Here is a 25,798-nt window from a genome sequence, read left to right as displayed (position 1 = left end):
CTCCCACCTGGCTCAGCTCGGCTGCTCTAACAGTCCTGTGGCTTATGTGACTGAACAACAGGTGCTAATTTCTCAGGGTTTTGGAGGCAGCAAGCCCAAGACCAGGGCACCGGCAGGATGGATTCTGGCAAGGTCCACCCCTGGTTTGCAGATGGCATGTCCTTGCTGTGCCCACACCTGCAGGGACCAGTCCTCAGGACCTCACTCAGCCCTGCTCTCCTCCAGGGCCACTGCCTGCTAGCCTGTGGGGCTGGGCTGCAGCCTACGAATGTGGTGGACACACGTTTGGGCCGGCAGGGCTCCCGAGAGGGGGCGCAGTTTGAGGTGGAGCATTCTGCTGTGGTCAGGGCACCTCTGGGCAGAAGCCACCACGGTGCTGACTGCCCCACTTGCTCCTGCAGTGCCCCTGTCCTCGGTGATCCCGTACACACACTTCGATGTTCAGTTCTTGGAGAAATTTGGAGTTACCTTCCGAAGAGAGGGTGAGACGCTCACGCTCAAGTGCACACTGCTGGTGACCCCAGACCTGAAGAGGGTGCAGCCACGGGCCGAGTGGTACAGGGACGGTGAGTGTCTGGCCGCCCGCCCGCGCTGAGTGCTGGGCAGCAATGGTCCTTGATGCTGGCATGGGTTGGCCTTCCCCCTGCCCCTGGGCTTGCTGTGGTGGCAAAGCCACACCAGGGACTGGGGGCGGGGGGCTTGGCAGCCGACACTGACCTTGAACTCCATCTGGGAGGACCCTGGAGAGGTAGTGAGGAGCTTCCTGAATCCAGACGTGTCAGTGTGGTGTCCACAGCCCCATGCCAGGGTGCCCACACTGACCCCAGAGGAGTCGTCCACACCTGCCCCGCCCAGCCGTGGCTGGCCGCTGTCAGGGCGAACCGTGAGCCGGCATGGCTCTCTGTGTGTTGAGGGACAGCCAGGTGGCTCTGTTTGTAGAGGAGGGGCTACCGTGACACCTGGCCAGCTTCCTCACTGGTGAGACACCCAAGACCATCCAGTGTGACCAGCCTGGGGGCTGCGGCCATCCATGGAGACACTCAGGCTGTTCCAAGGTGGAACAGCCCTGTTCAAGGCCCGGGTCCAGCCAGGTCTGCTGAGGTCCTGTCCAGTGTCTCTTCATTTTACTTATTTATATGTGGTACTGAGAATCGAGCCCAGCGCTCACTCCTGCCAGGCCAGCTCTACCCCTGAGCCCAGCCAGCCTGGTCACTGCCTTTTGATGCGTGGGTTGGTTGGCATCTTGTCCCTTCCCAGCCACAGTGGTGAGGACCTTCCCAAGGCCAGCCCTGGGGCGGGCTCTGGCCCACGGGAGCACCATCCAGTAGGCGCTCCTGAGTACCTGCTGGGTGCCGGAGGATGCGGGTGGGAGCAGGCTGTGTGCGAGAAGCAGGACCCACAGGGAGCCTGGCTGGAGAGGGCTCGGCGGTGGGGGCCTCTGCTCCCCCCGGCAGCTCTTCCCACTGCGCTTCTCTGCGCATGTGCTGTGCGTGTGACGGGACTGTCCTGCCTCTGGGAGCTGTCCCAGCAGCCACCTGGTGTTCCTGTGCGTCGCTGGGAGGCTTCTGAGCCAACCTGAACTGGTGCTCTTTCAGATGTGCTGCTGAAAGAGTCAAAGTGGACCAAGATGTTCTTTGGAGAAGGCCAGGCGTCGCTGTCCTTCAGCCACCTGAACAAGGACGACGAGGGCCTGTACACCCTGAGAATTGTGTCCCGAGGCGGAGTCAGCGACCACAGTGCCTTCCTGTTTGTCAGAGGTGGGGCTGGGGCACGGCCTGAGCCTGCAGAGAAGGTGGGCCCACAGCGAGAGGGTCCGAGCAGGGGGGCGGGAGGGGCCAGGAGGCCGCTGTCCTTGCAGACCTCCCTGATGCAAGGCAGGCACTGCCCGGGCCCGCTGGTCAGCTGCCCTGAGAGAGGAGCCACGTAAGTCAGAAGAGAGGGCATTAAATGTACCTTCATTCTCTTGCCTTCTTCTGGAAAGATATTTCACCCCATTACAGTGTGATGATGCGACCCAGCTGGGACTGCCTTGCTTATCCCACAGGAGGGGACCGTGCCCACGTGGGCACTTCACCCGCTGATGACTTGTGGGGACAAATGTGAGGGAAAGTATGGGCCCATGTCCAGAAGCCCCAGCTCTTCAGGTGCTGGGGAGACTGTGAGGGAAGCCGTGAGCTTACACTGCGGCACGTGCTCCAGCCAGGCCTGCCTTAAGCCCACCTCCAGACAAGGAGACGAGGTGCTCAGAGTGTGAGCTGCAGACACCTCTGCTCCCTCCGCTCAGCCAGAGTTAAGACCTGAACACACGACCTGACTGTGTTACGGCGGTCATGAGTCTGTAAAAAGAACAGGTCGAGTAGTGACCCAAACTTTTGCTTACGACTTCCAGAAAAAAAAAAATCCCTCCCAATTTTAGGGATTTTGAAATATGAACGTGTCTAAGGCAATATTTCTCAGGCATTAAAGTGCCGACCCATCAATCTTTGACACCGTGCCATCACGTGACCACATGAAACTAAGAAAAGGTGGACCTGAATCTCAGATCCAATTAAAAAGTCACACACTTGAGAGTCTTGCAGAGGGCTCGGTGTTCCGAGTTTTAAAACAACTCCTAGGTGTGTCCAGAGGGTGGACGGGTCTGAGTGAGCGAGGCGGACATGGCGGTGGTCTAGCCCAGCAGGCAGATCTGAGTTTGCAGGGGCAGGACCAGGCTTGCAGTGACCCTCACTTTAAGTGACAATGATCATGTCTTCCCACTCAGATGCTGACCCGCTGGTCACAGGGGCTCCAGGAGCACCCATGGACCTGCAGTGTCATGATGCAAACCGAGACTATGTCATCGTCACGTGGAAGCCACCCAACACCACCACCGAGAGCCCTGTCCTCGGCTACTTCATTGACCGGTGAGTGGCTCGGCTTTCCTCCTGTGACGGAAGCTCCTGAAATCAACGTCAGCACAGACAGCAAATTCGGGTACATTTGCAGATGCAACCCTCTGTTGCTCTTCCTGACTGGCTCGGGAACATCACTCCTTGGGTGTCTCACGCTCTTGACTAAGTGGTTGGGAAATATCGCCTCCTGGTCTGAGCCCAGGGTAAGCCCGAGGCTACTTTGTGTTGGTATTGGAGCCTTGTTGGCCGGTGGCACCCAGTAACAAATCCGGGCAGGCTCCACCCCGGCAGCCCATGTGCTGAGTGTCCCCTGGGCCTAGAGCAGAAGGGGCGCCCATGTGGCCGGCGATGCTCGGCCCCCACCCTGAGTGTCAGCGCGGCAGGAGCCTCGCCAGGTCACAGTCCTCACAGCTCTGGTCTCTTGTTCTATTGAGTAAGAAGGTTTCTCTGCTTTCCAGGTTTAGCTCAAAGGATAAATACTGGATTTGTCTTTGTATTAATAACTTAAATTTAGGCCATCGTTAGATCCCCTGGTTTAGCTCTTTGATTTTCCTTTATTGGTTTAATCCTCAGAGCCTGGGAGGAGTACTGAGCTGGCCCAGTGTGTTTGTTAGATGTGGAGACCTTGGTCAGACGTTTCAGCCATGGGAAGAGATGGCTGTTACAGAAAGTGAATTTAGAAGGGGGGCAGAAGGGGCAAACTCTTGGGTTACGAGGGGGGTTCTGGCAGGGATTTAAGATACTATGGATATGACAGTAGAGTTGGTGGTTATTTCGGGAAAGAAATCAGTCGGTGTGACTTTTTGGCTTAGGCAGATGGGCTTCTCTTCTCCAGCCCAGTGGAGCCCCCTGTTTAGCTAGGCATCCGCCATCCAGAGACCTGGGAGCAGGCAGCAGGCCTGAAGAGTGCCGTGTTCAGGGCTTCCCTGAATCAACAGGCCTGCCACCCCTGGGACGCCTGTGTGTCCACCCGTGCCGTCACATTCCTCCACGCACCTTTCAGTCAACAATCCTCGTTCCTCCCCCCACTGACACCTATCCAGAGCCACAGAAGGCACGTCCTTCCGCGGCCCCCACCGTGGACCTGCTGGCTGTGCTGAGTCAGTCTCCTCAGACCCCAGGGCTGACCATGCAGGACTCTGGCTGGCACAGGCCAGGTGCATGGATCGGAGGACCTTCTGTCTGACCTGGGGAAGGGAGTTGGTTTCTCCTGACATGATTGCACCCTCAGGCTGACGTTCTCGTGGGCACTGAACACGAAGCCTTTATACTTAGATTTCTTGACCACTGAGAAATGGGGGCTGATCTTTCCTGCATTCCAGGCTCTGGTCAGAACTTATTTCCAGGTATTTCTGGACAAAAATATCTTAATGTTATTCAGTGTACTGCAAGTCAGCGTCCTAGGAGAATCTGTCCCCTGGCTCAGCAGGAGAAGGTGCATGTGGGGGCACTGAGGGAAAGGGGCTGCTTTGGCACACAAATTGGGGAAAGAACTCTGGAGGTTAGAGCTGCAATAACTGCTTGCGGCTATTGTATCCAAATGTGTTGGAAGGCAGGATGATCTGAAGCTGTAAAGTATGAAGACTCAGTAACTTTTCTACCTTCTGTCTATCTGGATATGATACCTATCTGCTGTAGGAGGTATTTATAAAGAGGTAGAGAAAGATACTGCATTTCCTGAGTAGCACTGTCTTCCAGTTTGTTATTCTTCTGTTTGTGGAAATCCGTATTTTCACGGCCTGGATTTTGCCCTGTGGGAATCTCCAGGAACAACTGAAATGTGAAGATTCGCCTGTGAATATCTGGTGGTTGTCTGTGAGTGTTGTTTTCTACTTTCCCCCTGTTTTCATTTGAAGATGTGAAGTGGGAACTGACAACTGGGTTCAGTGCAACGATGCCCCAGTGAAGATCTGCAAGTACCCTGTGACGGGACTTTTCGAAGGACGGTCTTATGTGTTCCGCGTGAGGGCCGTCAACAGTGCCGGCGTCAGCAGACCTTCCCGGGTCTCCGACGCTGTGGCTGCCCTTGACCCTGCTGACCTCAGAAGGTTACAAGGTAGGCTGGGGACATTTAAGTGAAAGGACGACTGGGTGATTTGTCCTTTCCCTTGGACCCTCCATGTGTGAGCCTCAGGAATGCTGCTAAGAGCCGAGCCTTCCGGGATGTACTCCCGACCCCAGGTCTCTGTCAGGGTCCTGCAGGATGCGGGCGGCCAGGCTGGCATCTACACTTTCCAACCAGTGCTTCCTGTCCTGGAGCTCTGCCCTGGAGTCCCTTCTCAGTCCACAGATGACATATCACAGCACATAATGGGGCGCGGGGCCTTGAAGCCAAACTGCCCTGAATCTGAGTCTTCGCTTCATGTGATACAGGTTCCTCTCCTTAACGGCATGGGACCCTTAATTGTGGCTTTAATCAAGCCAGGGTACTTTCCTTACCTGCCAGGGTCTTTGGGTCCACTGTGAGGAGCTGAGAGGTGCTAAAATGGCCAGGAACCTTCCAGAACGCCGTCTCCGCCTGCTCCCGGGGACTGGCTGTGTGGCAGGCAGATGCAGAGTGGCTGCCAACTCTTTTAGGCACCCTTGGGTGCCAGCTCAGCACCACCCTTTCTCTCGGCAGCAATTCACCTGGAGGGAGAGAAAGAGATCGTGATCTACAAGGACGACCTTGAAGGTGAGCCACTCCGGGGCACTTGGTTTCGGCTGTGCTGCTCCGTGGTTAGGATGCTGCTTAGAGACATGGAGGTCAAGACGTTCGCACGATGGGCACAGTCTTCCCAAGTGGGAAGGAGGCTGCAGGTTGAGTCTGCAGGCTTAAGAACCACAGGTGTTAAAGCAGGCAAGTGAGGCAGTCTGAGGAGCAAGAGGTGAGGGCTGCGGTGGCCTGTCCAGCTGGCCTCTCCGAGCATGCTTCTGGGGACCACGAAGGGAGAGCAAACTGAGCCTGAGATTCGGTGGCACTGGCCTGGGTCAGTCTTAGAACTGGGTCCTGTCTTAGAACTCTGTTAATAGAAGGGTTTTATTTACCTTTTTTTAAAGCAAAAATTTCACTCCTGACATTTAAACTCAATGGACTGAGTCTTTTCTGTGGAATGATGTTCGGTTGGAAAGCTCCCGTCTTTCCTTATATTTAATATTGTGAGCACTTCTCATTGATATCCTTCTCAGAGGCAGCTAGAAAGAGTAGCTAAGGAGATTCCAGTGTTGGTGATCACCTCACAGAGTGCAGGAGGTGAGATTCCGGCCCAGAGAGGTACTTCTTGTCTCTTCTTTATCAACTCCCACAGGGCCATGTTGGAAGAGCTTCTTCCCTGAGACAGCCGCACACCTGGGTTTTGCTGACTTGCTTCCGTGTTTGACGTGTGCACCCTCCACAGTGTGCCTGCTTTGTTTCTTCTGCCCGGGAAAGATTCCTTTCTAGGGCCCAGGGTGAAGGTGTGTCTCGGCTGCCCACAGGGAAGTCAGGTGCTGAGGAAGGCCCTCGAGGGCTGTGCACAGGGGCCGAGGCAGCACCGAGCCCTGGGACACCTCCGCTCCAGGACCTTAGACAGCAGCAGGGGTGCTCCATACATAGGAACAGAAGGCAGTGTCCTGCGCAGGCTGACTCCCGACTCCCAGTCTCCTTCCCCCAGCCAGCGCCGTGCCCAGTGCACAGTCACGCTCTACCTTGCTTTGGTGGTTAGAATATAGAGGCTCGCACGATGGAGAAACGACTCCGGGCTACACTGGGGAGATTTCCTTGCCGCAGGCCAGCCCTGTAGGACAAGGGGTTCTGGTGTGCCCAAGGAAGGGCAGTTCCACCTCAGGGGAGATGGGTCAGGGGAGAGATGCAGTCTGCCCACCAGGGCGACACCTAGGCATTCAGACAGCACAGCACAGGGAGCAGGTGTGACTGGCTTCACACACGTCACTAATGGACGAGACCCTCTCTGCGTCAAGGTCCTTGGGATGAGCAGTGGGGACAGGAAGTGACACAGACTGACAAGTCTTGGGGGCAGGGACCTTTCTAGCTATGCCTCTTGGTGGAGCAACTCTTACCTGTGGACGCCAAGTGCTGGTGTGCAAGGCGGGGCCAGCCCTCAGAGGCCCGAGTGCCTGGAGCAAAGCTTCACGGACAGCTTCTCCTGTGCGGTGGGTGGGCAGCTCCTGGGCTGCCCTCCTCCTCTGCCAACTCCTGGGTGGGGTGGTGCTTTGTCCATGCCCTGGGGACATTTCCAAGGCTCTGTTTACACAGCTGGCCATGGAGGCAGAGGCCAGGACCCTTAGATGAGGGCTGACCTCCTGGGACATTGACAGGGAAGGGGCTTTGCCAGGTTGAAGGCTCTGGCTTGGCCACAGGAGCTGGAACACTTGTCTGCTCCCCGTGGTCACCTAACACTCATCTGCTCCCCGTGGTCATCTAAACAAGGGGACCTCCCCTAACTAAAAGGTCCTCAGCGAGGAGGAAGCTCTACAGTGTTTCTAAGCAACTCACCTGGGCCGAGCATTTGCTGCCTGGGAGCTCCTTTTTCTACTCTGTCTGTCCTTCACATAAGCCGATTTAAAACATGGCGGTAGCCATTCCCTTTAGTGAGGTCCCTCTGCTCGCGGAAAACGGCTGCCTGGCTGCTGTGGGCTGCTCCCTGATCATTTTGGTCTCCGTTGGAGGGTATCTCCTTCAGGCCCGAGGTTGGAATGAACACTCCTTCCTTGATGTCGTCCACCTTGTCCAGTATGTCTTCCACCACCCTTTGGGAAGGCCAGGGCTGGCTCCTGCAGAAGGATGTGAGGTTGTCTGTGTTCTGATAATGGGCTTCCCAGCGTCCAGTGAACTGCCCTGGACTCGGCTGTGAGAAGCTCAAGTGCCTGGCAGCAGTCCACTCTGGGTTCTGCCATGGGCCTTCCTGGCTGGGCGTCCTCTTGAATTCTGGGTTCTCCAGATTCCAGCTCAACCTCAGGTTTCTGTGGCTGAGAAATGTCTCCTGGGTGGTCATGGTGTGCTCAGGTTGATGGAACCAAACTTGGGATTTGGACTCCGAAGACCCAGGCTTGGAGTTCAGTTCAGCTATGATGGTGGTGGGCTCTGGAAAGGTCCGGGCTCCATTTCTGCATTCTGACGCTGAGCACGCTGACTCCTGTCTGAAATCCACTGTCATCTTGCTCCATGTCTAAGATGATGGCTGTGGAGGCTTTTCTAAGCAGCACCTGGATGAAACCTACACGCATACACACACGTATAATGTATGCAGTGCGTATACACACACGTGTAGTAATGCACACATAGTGGTAGATATGTATGTGTGTAAATAAGTGTTTATATATGTATGTGTATACATAATTTTTTTTTTTTTTAGTTTGCAAAACCACTTTTTCCTGAAAGCACAATCCCAGCGTGTGGGAGGAGCTAAGCGATCTGTCTTCTCCCACTGTCTCCTGTGCTGCCCTGGTGCGCTGGACGGGGCTCCAGGGAGGCCTTCTGATAGGAAGCAGAGGCCAAGGGCAGCGTCACCGACTAGCTGCTGGGAGGCATGTGCTTTTGCCTCCTGGGTGACACAGAACGTCTTCCTGACTCAGGAGTCTCACCCCACGGGGGCCTCCTCTCACCAGGACCCGGTTCTTTTTCCTTGCCTTGGAGTCAGACAAGGCATTTCTCATTCCACTTTCTCTGGCTCTGCCTCTGCTTCTGCCCCCACACCTGCTGGTCATCTTTGTCTTCCCCTCTCTTCTTGGGAGCTACTAAAATTTCTAAGATTCATCTTTGGGAGCTCAGCGTGGGGTTCCCGTGTCTCCTCGCTAGCTGGGATCTCTGAGTGTGGACCTGTGTGGGTTTAGGGAGGCCAGCCAGGGTCCCCCACTCCACTCCTCTGCCTCTGCTGCTGCACTCCCCTGGGACACGCTGACTCCTATTTGAAATTCAACCCACTCACCAGAATGATCCTAGATCAGGCCTGCGCTCCGTCTAAAGTGCACTGTGCTCATGAAATGAAACCCAACCTTGTTTTGTGCTGTTTCCATGTGGCTGTTCAATTCCTCGCCTGCAGCCGGGTCCCAGGGGAGCAATTGGATATTGTGAAGGGCACAGAGAGGTCCTGGGGACAGTTCAACCATTCTAATTATGTGCTAATCTAATTGGAAGCTCACAAGATTTTATTTCACAATTAAAGGGGCCACAAGTCTGGAAAGCCTCCACCCTTCAAGAATCTCTTATAAATTCCAGTATAGATCTCTAACACCTCACCTCGTTTTTAAAAAGATGAGATCAGAAGGGAGGCGTGCCGGATGTCTCTGGTTGCAAATACTCTGTCCTGGTCATCTGCTTGCTAATGTCCCTGCAGAAGCTCAAGCACACAGGCGTAGCTCAGGGTCCTTGTGAATGTGCACAGACCCCCTGGGTGAGGGGAGAAGCGGATGTGTCAGGAGCTGACTTGCGAGTCGAGTGCTTGGAGGGCACAGGGGAGGAAAGCATCGGGGAGGGTTGTTGGCTCCAGCACGGTGTCCACAGCTGCCCGGGGCAGATGCAGGTGGCGGTCTTCCTGCACACATTCCCAGTGGGGTGGGAACTCGTGCTGGGGAAACACTGATTCCTTTCTCGCAAATCCTTTCCCCTTCCAGCTTTTGGATGACACTCTTGTAAATCAGAGAGAAAAGTAGCTGGACTATCTCTAAGGTGCCTCATGCTCTGGCTCTGAAACCGTAGCCTGGGTTGTTGGCCTTCCCAAAGGCTCTGTGACAGCAGCAGGGCCCAGGCTGCACCACCGGGCTGCACCCAGGAAGCCTGGGGTTGGTGTTCACACGGTTCATGCAGTTCCTTTCTCCTGCAGGTGATGTTCAGATCCCAGGCCCTCCCTCCAATGTGCACGCCTCCGAGATCAGCAGAACTTACGTGGTCCTCAGCTGGGACCCGCCCACGCCCCGGGGCAAGGAGCCCTTAATGTATTTCATTGAGAAGGTAATCTCTTCAGACCCTGGCCAGCAGACCTCATGCTGTCCCTTTGCTGTGCTTGACAGAAGGGCTGGGTCCCACTGGTCTCCACAGACACTCACAGGGATAATGGGGGGGCAGAGTTGTGACTGTGTGGAGTGTCTTGGAGTGGGACCTGGCTCCAGGGGAAGGGGTCCTACCTGGGCTTTGCCACCCAGTGCAAGCAGAGCTGCGGCTCTCCTCTCTGGTTTCCGTGCCCAGCTGAGCCCAAGGGATCTGCAGACTTCCTCCAGCCCCCAGTGCTGCAGGTCCTGAGAAATGCAGCCTGTGCCCACTGGGTGGTGGTCTTAGAGGGAACCACCTGGTGGAGCAGGCTTAGGCTAAGGATCAGGCCAGTGCCTGAGGCCTCGATGACGGGGACACACTTAGAGAAGGCAGAGTGCACTGCAGCCCAGGATGCCCACACGCGGGTGCCGCGGGTACACAGGCACAGGTGCCCTGGATGCAGTAGGCCTTCTCAATCAGCCTCTTCTGTTGCATTGGCAATGCAGGCTGCGGCACTCGACTGATCTGGAGACCCACTGTTGGGTTGTGGGCTATGGTGGAACAACACTGTCAAGTCTTAGAAACCCTGCAGCTAAGGTTTTGTAATTTGCTCAACGTAGAGCTCAGTGCATGGTGTGCACAAGCAGTGTGGGCGTAACTCTCAGTGTGAGCATGTGGCACACCACACAGCTCCGTGAGGAGGTGGATGGAGAGGAGCGAAGTATCAGACTGTGCCTGGCGACACCCGGCCCCCACTGGCCAGCAGGCCAGCCGCCCAGGCAGTGCTACTTACTCTGCATGAGCAGGTGCTGTGGGCACCACAGAAGCACACAGGGCACCCACTCGCGGCCTATCCCTGGTGGAGGCACCTCCTCCCCACACGGCCCTGCTCTCCTTCTGCCCATGCCGTACCAAGAACCTGCGGACACGTTTTAGGAGGAGGGTCCACCTTTGGGCCAGGGAGTCGGGGCCTTGGTTCTTACTGGCAGAGGCCAGGACGGGCAGACTGGGAGTGATGGGTGGGAGCTCCCAGGCTCCTGCCTCGCTGTGTTCACCTCCTCCGACAGGAGACGTGCCTCCCTCCGCCATCCGGCTAGAGCCATGGGGCAGTCCTCAGGGCATCAGGGGGCCCTCCCTCAGCAGCTGGCTCCACAAAGCCTTCCTGAAAGCTGTGGCAGTGCCCACCTGTAATCCCAGGGACTCGAAGGCTGAGGCAGGCAGACGGCAGGTTCAAGGCCACCTGTGCGATTTAGGGAGACCCTGACTCAAAATACAAAAGGACTGGAGATGAGTAAGTGGTAGAGCATGCCCGGGTTCCACCCCAGGACGGCAAGATTTCAAAAGATGACTTTTACTTCTGCCAAACCGAGAGGCGATCTCCCCTTTCCAGGTGAATGTCACTCCCAGGGCTGTGGCTGCTCCCCAAACACCTGCTCCTCCTGCAGGCTTCAGCAGGCTCACAGGCACCCCGTCCCGGGCACCCTGCCTTCAGAAGGCAGTCTCCCTCTGGAGGGAAAAGTCGAGGGACATTTAATAGAGATTTGGAAGCCGTGACCAAGGAGACACATTACCTATGCAGTACAGAAACGTGGAGACTCGGGAGCCCTGGTGAAGTCCGACTCACCATGGTTCCAAGAGGTGAAACAGTGCTGTCACCCCGAGGGTCGTGTTGGCAGCCTGCCTCATGGCCTTTTATGTGTGGCACGTCACCCACAGGCCTCTTGTGCTATACAAGATGGCAGGACCCTGTCATCGGTTAGAGACCTCCACACCACCATGCAGGTGGCCACAGGCTCTTCGTACACACACACCTGGCTGTGCTCGCAGCTCGGGTCACAGGCCCATCACACCAGCACCCTCTAGGCAGCTGCATCAGGGTAAGCCACCAAGCGACAGTGGGGTTCTGTGAATATTCTCCTAACGTACCTTTAATTGTATATAGGCCCTTCCGTTTTATGGAAATTGCAACCTGCGTATTGATTCCTTTATGCTGCTAAAATGCCTTCACTTTAACAGAATCATGTTTATTAATAAAATTTCCAACCTGGGCAATTTCTTACCCACTTCTCCAAATCCCTTTCATATAATTAGCAAACGAGTCCTGTTGTCCCCTGTGTGGGACAGAGGCTCCCAATGTCCTCTGTGCAGGACAGGGGTGTCTTACCGTCCACGGTGCAGGACGGGCACATCTCGTGGTCCTCTGTGCGGGATGCCATGGTGTGGCAGCTGGATGCTGTCTTCCTCTGCCCTCCCGGGGTCTCTGGTTTAATTCTGCCCTTCCCTCTGCAGTCTGTGGTTGGGAGTGGCAGCTGGCAGCGTGTCAATGCCCAGACGGCCGTGAGGTCCCCTCGGTACGCGGTCTTTGACCTTGCAGAGGGGAAGTCGTATGTGTTCCGCGTTCTGTCAGCCAACAAGCATGGCCTGAGCGATCCGTCGGAAATAACGCCCCCCATCCAAGCTCAGGATGCCATTGGTAAGTGGTCATGGTGAGCAGCCAGGCTCGGGGACAGGCCAGCAGCAAGGTGACCTTGGAGACCAGTGGAAGAAGTCCCTAGTGTCGTGTGCACCACAGGGCACGTTGGTGTGGGACCCCATTTTACCAGCAGGGCAGGGACTGAACCCAGTGGCACTTAACCACTGAGCTGAGTCCTCAGCTCAACTCACCAGGTTCTGGTCAGTTCTCCACAGTCCTCCAAAGTTCTGTCTCGTCTCCATGAAGTCAGCAAAGGGGCCGACAGTGGGTTCAGGCCAGGGTCCAGCCCTCAGCATGGTTCAGCCTCTTGACCGTGTGGCTTGGAAGACCCTCTTGGAAGCTTTCGAATGTGAACCTTGGGATGTTTGACTCGAAGTCCACGCTGAAGCCCAGCAGCTAGCAGGAGGCCTCCCTCCCCCTGGGCCTCCCACGAGAGCTGGCTTAGGATTCCCACTCTGGCCCAGGTGTCTCCTCCCCACTCCAAGCCATATTTCATGGGAAGGCAGATACTAAATGAACCAGGTGGGGAGGCTGTATGGGGAGTGGGGTCGCAGCTGCCCCAGGTCTTGGATGCCCTGGTTCAGTTACTCAGGCTTCTGGGGCTCAAGTCTAGACCCACAGGCTGGACACTGCCGCCACCTTGCAGAAGCAGCCTGTTTGGCTGATTGGCACACACAGAAAGTGACAGTAAGTGGCAACAGGGGGCGTGTGGCTGAGGTGGTGAGCTAACTGGTTCTAGGGATGTTGGTGACACCAAGGGCTGAAATGCTAGTGGCCACGGCCCACGGGGGCCTGGCAGGGGGGAAAGGTCAGAGGGTCAGACTGATTTGATTCTGGCTCCCCTTCCTCCAGGCACCCTATTTGCTTAGACGGTGTGACTTGCGTTTGGAAAGCAGCCTGGCCCAGCCAGGAGAATCTGTCCTTCCCGTGATCTATCTGTGGACTTGTGATGACAGTTCCTTTTGGGGGGTCGTGTGGGGTGTGGGGAGAGCACCCTGCAACCCCATCTCCCTTGCTCCTTGTCCACGTTCCACTTGCAGCTCCCACCAGCTCCCCATTCCCTGGGGAAAAGCCCAGCTCTCTGCGGCAACACCTGTGTGCTGACCCTCTGTCCCCCTGCAGTGGCCCCTTCAACACCTGTGTGCTGACCCTCTGTCCCCCTACAGTGGCCCCTTCAACTCCTGTGTGCTGACCCTCTGTCCCCCCGCAGTGGCCCCTTCTGCCCCTGGCCGAGTCCTTGCTTCGCGGAACACCAAGACATCCGTGGTGGTGCAGTGGGACAGGCCGAAGCACGAGGAGGCCCTGCTGGGCTACTACGTGGACTGCTGCGTGGCTGGGACTAACCAGTGGGAGCCGTGCAACCACAAGCCCATCGGATACAACAGGTGCCCCACCTGCTGCCCCCGAGCAACACACTGCCTCGGTGGGCAGGCAGAGCACACACCCCAGCTCCAGAGCAGGGCCGACGTCTGGGACACCCCTAGACACCGTCTGTTAGGCTGGTCACAGAAAGGGGTGGGTAACTTAAAGCTCTGCCCACATGGTGAGCTGGCACTGTGCCAGCTGCTCTCCATGGAGTTGATGTCTGTCCATCAGACAGACTGCCCCCGTCTGAGCTCTTCTTACTGCCACGGAGGACTTTGCAGGAAGCAGGAGGGTTAAGACGGTGACTACGACGTGCCAGGAGCTTTGTTTTTCCATACTGACATTTTGAACTTTGCCTCTATTTTTTCAGTTATTATTGTAGTTGTACAAATTTATGGGGTTCAGTGGGACAATTGGGTTCACACCCCTAGTGTGCAATGACCCTACGTAGGCAGTGTTGCGTGTTTCTGGGGTCTGCTGCGGCTTCTGTGCATGCAGACCTCAGGCAGCCCTGCTTCACTCAGCCCCGACTGGGAAAGTGGGGCTGCCATGTCAGTCTGTGGCAGGCAGCACAGGGCCGAAGCTAGCACCGCGACTCCTGGAACTCACTACACCCAGGTCGGGCCGAGTGCAGGGAGGGCCCGCGGTGGGTGGGCCTCTATGCAGGAAAATACAGGCAGCCAAACAATGGCCCTGTGGGTGGTTAGCAATGATGGGGTGGCAGTTTTCAATTTAAAATCTTTTTAAAAAGCATGCTATAAAAAGCTATGGTTAGCAAAGGCAGGAGGAATTGAGGAGAGCAAAGCTGGATGGTCCAAGAGTCCTTGGCCCCAAATGGAGAAAGACCGAGCAGAACAAGAGCATCAGCAGTGTTCTCACATGAATGTCCACTACATGAGCTAGATGGCCATCGCTGGGGTTCACTGGATGCTCGCCACACGCAGGCTGGCTGGCTGTGTGCTTTCTTGTCGTTTCCCCTTGAAAGCTCATAGTGCCACCCCAAGCAGGTCTCATCACACCCGCCGTACAGATAGGAGCACAGAGCCCTGTGGGGCCGGGTCTGGTGAGGACACACTGTCTGCCAAGGGCACCGTCAGCCTGTCCTGTCTGCAGTTTGGTGGCTTCTCTTTCAGTTCTAGATGCATGTGGTTCCCGAGTGCCAGGAGCTGGATATTTATTTTCAAAAGGCCTTTGATTTGGACAAGACCCAGAAAATCACAAGTAAAGGCAGAGGCTCAGAATCAGTGACTCTGGTGCGAGGTTGGCCGCTCCTGGTGTGTCTGATGCTGTGCTGCCAGATGCTGAATCAGTTAACGGAGACTGAAAATGAAGGCCGTGTGGTGCTCCTGTAGGAAAGCTGGCTGGGTCTTAGTCCAAGGGAGCGTTTTGTCTGAAGAGCTGCAGGAGAAGGACCTAGATGAGCCTGTGCCATGACGCTGTTGTCTTCCCAGGTTTGTGGTGCACGGTTTGACCACGGGCGAGCAGTACATCTTCCGTGTTAAAGCCGTCAACGCTGTGGGCATGAGCGAGAACTCGCAGGAGTCGGAAGTCATCAAGGTCCAGGCGGCCCTGAGTGCGTAACCTGTGGGTGTCCTCGAGGGTGCCATGGGTTCTGCATGAAGAAGCTCTCAGGGTGCACTGCAGAGGACCGGAGGACAGGGGTGGACTCTGGCTGGGGGAGCACAGGCCTTCTGCTGAGGCCTCTGGTCAGCTGGCTGCTGTGTGGAAATGACAGTGTGGGGGGAAGCAAGGGGGTGCCCCTAAATCCCCAAGGGAGACAGACACCACTGCAGGCAGCTTGATTCCCAAGGCCCCCTTCACACTAAAAGGCAGGCCGCACGCAGGGCAGGACTTTCTCTTTTCAAAGTGTGTGGAAACAGAACCACCAATGGCCTGTAACTATTATTTTATTCATTTTTTTGGTTCCAGGGACTGAACCCAGTGGCACTTAACCACTGAGCTGCATCCTCAACCCATTTTATTTTTTATTTTGAGCCAGGGTCTTGCTAAGTTGCTGAGGCTGCCTTTGAACCTTTGAACTGAGGCTGATCTGTGAGCTCAGTGTCTGTGAGGGCTGCTGTGGATCTTTCCTATGGAACACACCATATCTTTGGTCACATTCAGCGATGTTTCAAAACACAGTTGTCACACATTTTGAATCAAGTATTTTCCTTTCACTTCTGAGAGACAGTGGTGGCTGTTTTATTGTTTTTCATCTGCAATTAAATTTACAAACATTTTTGGAAGTTCAGGTTTCCCTGCTGGGATCTCCAAGGAACGTCAGGTCTGACCAGGTGCAGGGCTCCAGGGCGAGGAGTTAGCCCCATTTTTGCTCAAGGTCTGGTCCTTCCCAGCTCTCCCAGGAGGGACGTCCAAGCGCCTGTCTGCCTTCTCAGCCCACCCTAGGGAAGGTGGGCCAGTGCTCCCAGTCAGCCGCTGGCCCTCAGTACTGGGGGCAGAGGCTGCAGGTGGCTCAGTCAGGGAAGCTGTTGGATTCTTGCTAACTTCCTAGGACGAGGTGGCCCTTTCCCAACGTGGGAAATGTGCTCTCATGAGCATCTGCTTCGATCCAAGCCTCCACGGTTGCAGGAAGCCAAAAGGCACGGGGATCGATGCTGGTCCCCCCGGGCCACGCCCCGTGGTGGCTCTTCCTTCTGAGTTCTCCTTAGTGGGCCACGAAGGGAACCTTCTGTGGTCCACTGTCCAGACCAGATTGAGACGGTGCGGTGCCTTGCATCCTGCAAACACTGGTAGATGCATTTAGAAAGAGCAGCGCTGTCCATGAGAGAAGCTGTCTACCCATCCACTCATCACCTTTAAAGGGCCAGGGTCAGAGGCAGGAGGGAGAGCTGGAGGGGCATGGGTCCATCCCTGCCCCACACCCATGGGGTGAGATGAGGGCACGGTGCCAGGCGGGTCACTTGTACACTGTGCTTTCCTGCAGCCGTCCCATCCCACCCATATGGGATCACACTTCTGAACTGTGATGGTCACACCATGACCCTGGGCTGGAAGGTGCCCAAGTTCAGCGGCGGCTCAGCCATCCTGGGTTATTATATAGACAAGCGTGAAGCTCACCACAAGAACTGGCATGAGGTCAACTCCTCTCCTGTGCAGCAGAGGATCTTAACGGTGGGTTTCCCTTTTCTTTTGGCCTGGGAATGTTGGCACTCTCTGTTCAGTGTTCCAGAGCTTGATGACCTTAGGTGGTTTGATAAGGAAATAAGTGAGTGTAAAAATCCTAGCATCGTGAGGCCATGGAGTTTTGGATCTGGAAAGATCTTAGGCAACATTTTTTTTTTCCTGAGAAGAAGTAAAGGAGTAATTGAGGCAGTAATGAGTAATTGAGGGATCTGCAAACAGTGGGTGACCAGCTGGGTCCCTGTTGGAGCTCTAGCATCTGGAAGGCAGGCGCCCTGTCACGTGCTCAGCTGGTGCAGAGCCCAGTGCTGGGCCAGTGGTGCTGAGCAGGTGCTTGTACAGCAATGTGCTGCACCTTTCCTATGAAATCCTGAGTGGTCCCTTGCCACGGTGCACGTTGTCCGCAGCGTGGAGAGAGGGGGACTGAGGGAGGGCCACAGGCAAAGCCAGGCAAACCCAGGCAGCCCTGGGCTTCACAGTCCACTTGCCCGAGCCTCTGGCTCCTCATGGGCATGGGAAGAGCCACCGGAGCTGTCATTAGCTTCTGGTAATGATGCATCTCACAGGGGCCACATATGCTGGGAGACAAGGGCTTTGGGGCAAAGTCTACTCTCTGTCTTACAGAAAATTCTGCTTTGTGATGTTTTATCTTTATGGTCTGTGCTTCATATGGAGCAGGTCATGATACATGCATGTTATAATACATGTGGCCAAAACCCAGGTTTGATGTGACCCTGTTTATATTTGCTGTGTTCAGCCACAACCTCTAGATGTTCTCTATTGGGTTCTCTGTTCCTGAGAAAAATACCCTCCTCTTTTTTAGGTGCAAGTAGCCTAAATGAGGATGGGCTCTGCTTTCCAGGGAGTGGGAACCTTTAACTGCCACGTCTTGTTCTGGGAGCTCTTCTCTAGGGTTCTAGAGAACATGTGCTAGACGTGGCTGAAGCCCGTGTCCTGGCTGAGGCCTTCCCCAGGTCTCACCCATAGCTGGCAAGTCTGCAGGCCCCACGTAGACAAGGGCTGTACTGCCCCGGGAGCTGCCAGCGAGGCCCTCACCTTGCAGAGCAGGTGGCCTGGTGGGGCGGGGGTGGGCTGCCTGTGGCACTCAGCCAGGCCTGAGGTGGGCTTCCTGCGGGTGCTGCAGCTCCGTCCCACAATGCCAGGACTAGGTCTGGGGTCTGCAGGGACCGGCAGGGTTCAGGGGCCCCTGCTCTGCTCACCTGTGTGTGCTCTTTGTGGGACCCCTCTCTCAGCCTCAGTTTCCGTACCACCCCAGGGCATGTCCTGTCATCCTGTGGAGTGTCAAGGGGTGAATGGTCTGACCTGGGCCTGCAGCTTGCTGGGCCTGTCAACAGCTCTCTTTAGGGGATCTAGTTTTCCCACAAGGACCCTTCCCTGGGACTCATTGACAGACCACCGTAATGCCCCCTCCTCAGTGGACCGAGATGCGCGTTATTTCCTGTAGTAACTGAGGCAAATCTGCGCAGGTGGAGGGCTTGGTGGAGGGCTCATTATATGAGTTCAAAATCGCTGCCGTCAACCTGGCGGGGATCGGACAGCCATCGGACCCCAGTGAGCTCTTCAAGTGCGAGGCATGGACAGCACCAGAACCCGGTGAGACGCGCCCCTGAACACACCACCCAGACCTGGGCTGGCCAGAGGGCTTTCCAGGAGGCGTGTGGTGGGCAGCTGAGGTGGATGCCCTCCCCTCCCAGTGAGCAGACCTGGCGACGATGGCAGAGCCCACGAGCCGAGCCTGGGAGTGGCCGAGCAGCCACAGGGTCGCAGTGCAGGCAGGGTGCTCAGGGGCAGGCAGTAGGCAGAGGAAGGGCCAGCCAGTGGGAGGGACGGATGGCTGACCAAGCCACTGGAGGGTCCATGTTCCCAGGGTGTGGCCCCAGCCACTGCTTCCTGGGAACAGAGAGGAGCCCAAGGCAGGAGAAGAGGGCAGGCAGGGGGAAGCCGCCAGGGCCCCGGGAGTGGACACAGCAGACATCTCTCCTCCCTCCTCCTCTTTCTAGCTCCCTCCCCTGCCCTCCTTCCTTCTCTCTGCCCTGCCTGTTCTAGTGAAGCCGACTGTGGGCCCTGAGGGAAGTCCGGAGGAGAAGACCCTCTTGTTTCCAGGGCTGTCACGGGGCACCTTGCCGACTTGCTTAGACCCTGGTGTTCTAGTTAAGATGGCACCTGCTGGGCAGCTTTCCCTTCTTGTCCACAGCCCGTCTGGGGCTGGGAATCAGCAGCAGACAGCTTGAGGCCTACCTGGTGTTGTAGAGAGCAGAGGGGCCATGCGCTAGCTGGCCTCGGGTTTCCATGCCAGTGGCTGCAGCACGCACCTGCCCATTTCTGCACTCCTCTCTCTGATGCCACCTGCTGGCCTGGGCCGTGGCTGCACACCCACTATCTCCCTGAGGCCAGGGGAGCTGCAGAACAGAGCTGGGCTCTCCCCAGCCCCAGCCCAGCATCAGGACAGTCCTTCCAGGAAGGGCGAGCCCTCAGTGTCATGAGGAGGACGTGGGGAGGTCCCGGCCTGTTTGCCGGTGGCAGAGATCAGGGTGTGCGAGCTGGCTGAGCACAGGTCCAATTGGCTCTGCAGGTCCTGCCTATGACTTGACGTTCTGTGAGGTCCGGGACACCTCTCTGGTCATGCTGTGGAAGGCCCCCGTGTATGCAGGAAGCAGTCCTGTGTCTGGGTACTTGGTGGATTTTAAGGAAGAAGATTCTGGGGAATGGAAGACGGTGAATGAGGTGGCAACTCCAAATCGTTATTTGAAGGTGATTCGTTCATGGTTTCCTTTTACCTGAAGGTGTTTTTGCTCAAGCCCCTGAGGAACTTGTTCAGTTCCTTGGATCTGACCCTCCTGGGCTCTGCACAGTGAGGGCAGGAGCCTGGCCGGGCAGGAAGAGCCCGGGAGTGGGTGGCAGGGGCTGTGTGGCCTGCCCTTGACCTGGCCATGCCGCAGTCTAACAGAGTCCAGCACTGCCACCGTCCATGTTGACATCTGGACCCAGGAGCTCTCAGCAGGGGTGACCTGTAGGCTGTGTCATGCCCCTTCCACCCACAGCTCTCTACATAGCTCAGGTGACACGGATAGACGTCACTTGATGTGAGTGCACACAGTGAACGTGGCTCAGTCCTCTCTCCAAACATTCCTGTTTTAGCACTTGGGACGTATGTTCCTGGGTGGCTATGACAGCTGTCCTCGGTCCTGCAGGCCCCTGTGCCTGGAGGCTTGCCAGCTGCCCCGTGATCCCTCCTGGTATGGGCCTGGGGTATGGTTAGATGCCACGCCTGCATCAGGCTCTGGGTGCTCACTCTCGGCGCCCTCTGCACCCTGGGAAGCGCTGCTGGTGAGTGAAGAGATGGGCTCTGAGAACCCCACTCTCCACCCAGGACGGCCCGCATGTCTGTGTATGGGAAGTAGCTGACTTCGTTTTGATGTGTCCAAGTGACCGTTTTGCAGTCACAGATCACACCTAAGAGAATATTTCGCCTCATGGCTCTGTGTCAAACATAGTTTAACATAGTTAAATCTGAACAGCAGATTGCAATCTAGTCAAAATGATTTAGTTGTGCTTTAAAATGTGCAGAAGAGAACGCTAGATACCCTAACGTGTTTCTTCCTGAAGCGAGATGGGCCTGGTGTGCATCTCTTTCCCTCTCTGCTGCTCGGTCAGTGCAGCTTTTCCAACCAGAAAAGCGTTTTAAAGGAAGGAAGGTGTGCTCACCTTAAGACGTGAACATGGCAAAGTCGGTGTTTCCTACCTACACTGACACTCCCCTGTCTTCTCAAGGTCTGTGACCTGCATCGAGGTAGGACGTACGTGTTCCGAGTGAGGGCAGTGAACGCCAGTGGGCCGGGGAAGGCCTCCGACACGTCAGAGCCGGTGCTGGTGGAGGCCAGGCCAGGTGAGAGCCGCCAAGGCCGCGGAGCAGCCGTAGGGGCACGTGCAGGGGGCTGCTCGGGTGGCTGGGTGAGGGAAAGGGCGCCCCTGCAGAAAGCACAAGAAATAAAGTCGCACTCCACCTCTGCTCGTGCTCTGAGACCCAGGGCAGGAGGACAGTGCTTTTGGTCATCATGACGTTCGGGAAGGAAGGTGGCTTCTTGTGTAGCTGCTGAGTTTAGATCAGAAATTTATAAAGCTGTCTGGTATTTTCTTGGTTGCAATGAATTAAAACCCCAGGAGTTATAAAAGGAGACCCCTGGGGCAGGACAGCTCCTGGGATCTGTGTACAGGTGTGTGGCTTGTTGCTGCAGTCCGGCTGCAGCAAAATAGCCGGGGGGTGGAGAGGAACTTGTGTAGATTGCTACAGCAGGAGTGGGAGCCGTTTATTGTAGGACAGGAGGGGTATATATACATTCCACACAGCTTATCTTAATTAACATAAACTAGATACAGCAGTCAACCAATCAGGAATCTCCACACTTAATGGCTCGCTGGCGTGACTTCATAAACCACTCCCTCTGCAAAATGCCAGGCGCCATCCAGACTTGTTTACAGACTCTAACAGCTTGTATTGTGGGAGGTGATGGAGCCACTCGCAGAGACCCTGCTGTGTCCTCTGGGGCCTTCACTGTCCTGTGGACTCTTGTTCATTTAGTTCTGCTGTCTCTTTGTGACTTCTCCATCCTCTGGAAGCTTGAGAGCATCTGTATCCTGTGGCCTCAGTTCTGCTCTCCGGCAGAGGTCGAGCTGTGCCCCTCCCGTCCAGTTTCTTTCCTTCTTTTTTGTTTTGGTACCAGGGATTGAACCCAGGGAAGCTTAATCACTGTATTTTTGTATTTTGTATTTTATTTAGAGACAGGGTCTCACTGAGTTGCTTAGGGCCTTGCTAAATTGCGGAGGCTGGCTTTGAACTCATGATCCTCCTGCCTCAGCCTCCGGAGCCACTGGGATAACAGATGTGCACCACTGTGCCCTGGACAGTATCCCATCCTGATTTCTAAGAGCTGAATTCTGGCTGGCCACATGTTGGCCATGGCTCCACCCCTGGGTGGACTCAGCAAACAAGCAGTACTCCCCAGAACCAAGATAATCACCTGTGTGGGTGAAGTTGGCCAGCATAGGTGAGGGCAGGTTAGGCCTCAGGGAGAAAGGGATCAGGCCTGAGAGGCAGCCCCTGGCCTTCTAGGTAGTACTGGACACGGAAAGGAAGTGGACAGAAATGTGGTGACCTAAGCGGCCAGTCCAGAGCTCCCTTGAGTGCCCTGCTCCCCCTCGGCCATCTGGGTCAGTGGACATGAAGTGAAAGTGCTGATTAGACATAGATACGCTCTTCACCTGTGCCACCACCTCAGAAGACAGGACACTTGTTGCCAGGCTCAGTCACCCTTGCTCTGCAGGCACGAAGGAAATCAGCGCTGGCGTGGACGAGGAAGGCAACATCTACCTGAGCTTTGACTGCCAGGAAATGACGGACGCCTCTCAGTTCACCTGGTGCAAGTCCTACGAGGAGATAGCCGATGAGGAGCGGTTCAGCGTGCACACGGAAGGCGACCAGTGAGCCCCCGGGGGCGGGTGCTGGGAACCCTGGACATCCCAGACAGCAGCAGGAGCTCACCCAGCTCTGTCTCTGTTTCCAGCTCGAAGCTGTACTTTAAGAATCCAGATAAAGTGGACGTGGGGACCTATTCGGTGTCCGTGAGTGACACGGATGGCGTGTCCTCCAGTTTTGTTCTGGATGAGGAAGGTAATATCTAAATGACGCAGGCTTGCTGTTTTGTTTTTATTCATGCTTTCAAAGAGCGATTCTGGTACCGACTTCTGTATCCCCCTGTTTGACTAGAGAAGGGGTGTTTGTTGGAGGTAAAAGGCGGCGTATTCAAAGGAGTCAAAATTTACAATCCAGCAAATCCAGAGTGGGTGGTCTCTGCCACACAGAGCCGTGGGGGCTCAGGTTTCACAGTGTTCTTGGTGAGAGTACAGACGTGGAGGAGGGCTGGGGTGGGGGAGAAGTCGGCCTGTGCACCGTCCACTGAGTTCATAGGCAAAGGCCTGAGGCAGGGGGCTGTCTTATCCCCACCCCGGGGGCGGGCGGCTCTGCGCTCCTGTCCAGCCCTGCCCTCCCCTGCTCCCTCAGCCCTGAGTGTTGTGAAGAGGTCAGCCGTGGGGCGGGCGCTCTGCAGCACCCACAGTAGCGTCACAGGACCTCTGAGGGCCTTGGAGGCCAAGGCGGCTCAGCTAGTTCTGCAGGGTGCAGGCTCCCCCGGGGACTGTAAGGCACACCGGCAAGTCTTTGAGTGGTCGGTGGCTTCCTGGTCATGGCAGACACCACAGACTGGTGATTCGTAGGGAACAGAGCCTTGTTTTCTTATGGTCTTGGAGATTGGAAGCCCAAGATCGGGGGCTGTGTCTGTCTGTGAGGACCTTCCTGCCTCTCATCCCCTGATGGGGGTATCACCCGGGAAGCCCAGGTCCTCCTTACTTCAGCCCCCACTCTCTTGGTATCAAGCCCACGCCTGGGAACATGGCTTTAACACAGTCCCACCTCTCAGCACCACTGCAGTGGGACTAAATCCCCAGCACATGAACCTTGGGGGCACATTCAAGTCACAGCCGCGGGTAGGGAGGACAGGGAAGACCATGATGGAGACACGTCAGGTGTGGCTCTGGCTGAATCCAGGAGAACTTATGCAGTGAGCCAGATGCAGCAAGAGCCGTGGGGGAGAGGGCGCCGGCCTCGCGCTCTGGGTCCTAGTGTGCTGCACATACACGGGCTGACTGTGCCGGCCCTGGCTCAAACAATTCTGTCTGCAGAAAACACCCTTAAATCATTCTGAAAAGTGGACGTATTCCTCTGCACTTGTGAGTTTTCATATGACATTTTCCATTTTAATTTTAAATCACAGCAAAGGGTGAAATTCCCACCTTGTTTTATACTATATGTAGACTTCAACTACACTTGAGGAGAGACCTTGGAGTTGCAGGTGTACCTCATTCAGTCTGTGGAACATTCTCCCAGGAAATCTGAATGGGAAAGCCAGTCAGTCCTACAGTCAGACCAACAGCCAGATGGAGTTTGCTCTCCGTCAGGAAAAGTCTGACGGCATTTTCCAGTTCAAATACACGTGCTCAGACATTGGTGGCCGTCATCTCATTTCTGATTCCGGATCTAGGAAGGAAGGGGGTAGAGGGGAAGAGAGAAATGGCTCCGTGCTCTGGTGGCCCCGACTCTGCTCGGGTCTTTCTGAGAGCCGTGTGTCTGTCTGCTCTCTTATGCTCATGGTAAAGCACAGGTCAGGGCTGGAAGGCTGATCACGTACACGCTTTCTTGTTAATAGATCCAAGAAGGAAGTTTTGAAGGGGAGGAAAGAGCATATTCCCAGCCAGGTTAGGTCAGGGAGAGAGTTCCCTTGGAGTTAGGCCTCCGTCTTCTCCCGAGGGCTCCTCTAGCTCCCCGGGAGCTGCCTGCCTGCCCAGCTCCTCCTTCCCAAGATGCAGCTCGACCTTGCCCTCTGCTTCCCCTGAGCAAGTGCGTTCTTTTTTTTATCTTATTTTAATTTTTTGGTGGTGCTGGGGATTGAACCCAGGGCCTTGTGCATGGGAGGCAAGCCCTCTGCCAACTGAGCTCTATCCAGCCCAGCCTGCGAGCCATCTTCTCACTGTCAGTTCACATTTCTTCCGTATCCTCACAGTGGATCGTGGTGACACAGTCTCTGCTCTTGTTTAGCTATTGTTTACAGGCTTCTGAATGCACAGGTCAAAATTAATTAAAATGTTTTCTTCATTCTAGAGCTTGAGCGTTTGATGGCGCTGAGCAATGAGATAAAGAATCCCAGTAAGTAATCTGCTGCCCTGCTGCATACTTGTAAGCCCACGGGGCAGCTCCCCAGGGCAGGGCAGACCCACCTGGGTCCCAGCCTGTGGACTCTAACTACAGTTGCAAGTGCCTCTTGATACTCTGGAGAGCTACAACAATGTGTCTATCAAATGCTGTCTTCAGTCCCGAGTCGCACTGAGCACGGAGGAACACAGGCAGCTGCAGTGGCAGACGGCACCCTGAAGGGGCCCCCAGGACAGGGTGCGAGGCGTCAGTGACGCATAGGCTCCTCACCGACTCACCCTGAGTTCTGGTTCCAGTGCTCAGTGCAGCTCTCCAGGGCTGTGCTGTCCCGTGTTTCAGGCTGATGTTTTTCTGCGATCGGCTGCGCTCCTCCCCACGAGGACAGGGCATTGACTTCAGGTTTCCTTCCTCCTGCAGCCATTCCTCTGAAATCAGAATTAGCTTATGAGATTTTCGACAAGGGCCAGGTCCGCTTCTGGCTCCAGGCTGAGCAATTATCGCCAGACGCCAGCTTCCTATTCGTCATTAATGACAGAGAGGTCTCAGACAGCGAGGTGAGTTCCTGGAGCATGCTGTGGCCCTGGTGGAGCCGGGTTTGGTGGCCATCTATGGCTCTGGATCAGTATTCTGTGTGTCCGCCTTCCTTTTGAGCTTTGGAAACTGGGGGTAGGCGGTTGACAAGACAGTGAAGATGGCGGGTCCTCGAGGTGCTCAGAGATTGCTCTGGGTTGGATGAGACTCAGTAGTCTTTGAAATCCAAGCCTGTTGGAATCCAAAAATGACAAATTAGGTTCTAGGGACTCGGAGCTCAGCCTTATGAAGAGGTTCTGGACCTGGGGAAATGTCCCCACTGAGCAGCTCCTCTGGGGGTGGCCTGGAGGGCTTGAATTCTGTCTCTGTCCTGAGAACCTTCCTGCATCCTGTCCCCGATGCCTTCCCATGGGAGAAGCAGCACACTGGAGCTTCACACTGCTGCCTTCTTGTGGAACATCTGATCTGGCCAGGGGCGGCTAAGCCACCCTGTGGACCTCTGCCCTGTTCTGCCTTAATTGTAAGACAAGCCTCACCATGACCATAGGCCCCTCAGGAGTCCTCCTGTGCTCTCTGAGGTGTGGGTCCTGTGGGATCTGTTCCCTCTTGCTGATACAGCATGCCAGCGCACCCCGTCAGGGGTCCACCTATTTGAAGGGGTCTGTATT

General features: G+C 55.8%; 1 protein-coding gene across 1 annotated transcript in view; it reads left to right on the top strand.

The window, feature by feature from the left end:
- LOC144251493 (myomesin-2-like) overlaps positions 1-25,798 on the top strand; it is a 54,452-nt gene that overhangs the window by 11,948 nt on the left and 16,706 nt on the right. The window contains exons 4-20 of the mRNA XM_077794364.1: positions 402-566; positions 1,596-1,757; positions 2,762-2,903; positions 4,748-4,947; positions 5,512-5,565; positions 9,692-9,819; positions 12,127-12,310; positions 13,521-13,695; positions 15,127-15,248; positions 16,620-16,807; positions 18,304-18,430; positions 19,410-19,588; positions 20,609-20,723; positions 22,159-22,315; positions 22,399-22,505; positions 24,549-24,593; positions 25,017-25,153. Of these exons, the coding sequence (XP_077650490.1) occupies positions 402-566; positions 1,596-1,757; positions 2,762-2,903; positions 4,748-4,947; positions 5,512-5,565; positions 9,692-9,819; positions 12,127-12,310; positions 13,521-13,695; positions 15,127-15,248; positions 16,620-16,807; positions 18,304-18,430; positions 19,410-19,588; positions 20,609-20,723; positions 22,159-22,315; positions 22,399-22,505; positions 24,549-24,593; positions 25,017-25,153 (2,387 nt within the window). The remainder of the gene's footprint in view (positions 1-401; positions 567-1,595; positions 1,758-2,761; positions 2,904-4,747; positions 4,948-5,511; positions 5,566-9,691; positions 9,820-12,126; positions 12,311-13,520; positions 13,696-15,126; positions 15,249-16,619; positions 16,808-18,303; positions 18,431-19,409; positions 19,589-20,608; positions 20,724-22,158; positions 22,316-22,398; positions 22,506-24,548; positions 24,594-25,016; positions 25,154-25,798) is intronic.

This window comes from Urocitellus parryii (assembly GCF_045843805.1).
Source record: "Urocitellus parryii isolate mUroPar1 chromosome 14 unlocalized genomic scaffold, mUroPar1.hap1 SUPER_14_unloc_1, whole genome shotgun sequence".
NCBI classification, from domain to species: Eukaryota; Metazoa; Chordata; class Mammalia; order Rodentia; family Sciuridae; genus Urocitellus; species Urocitellus parryii.
The sequence above is the reverse complement of the archived record's forward strand: the minus strand, read 5'-3'. Positions and strand labels throughout refer to the sequence as shown.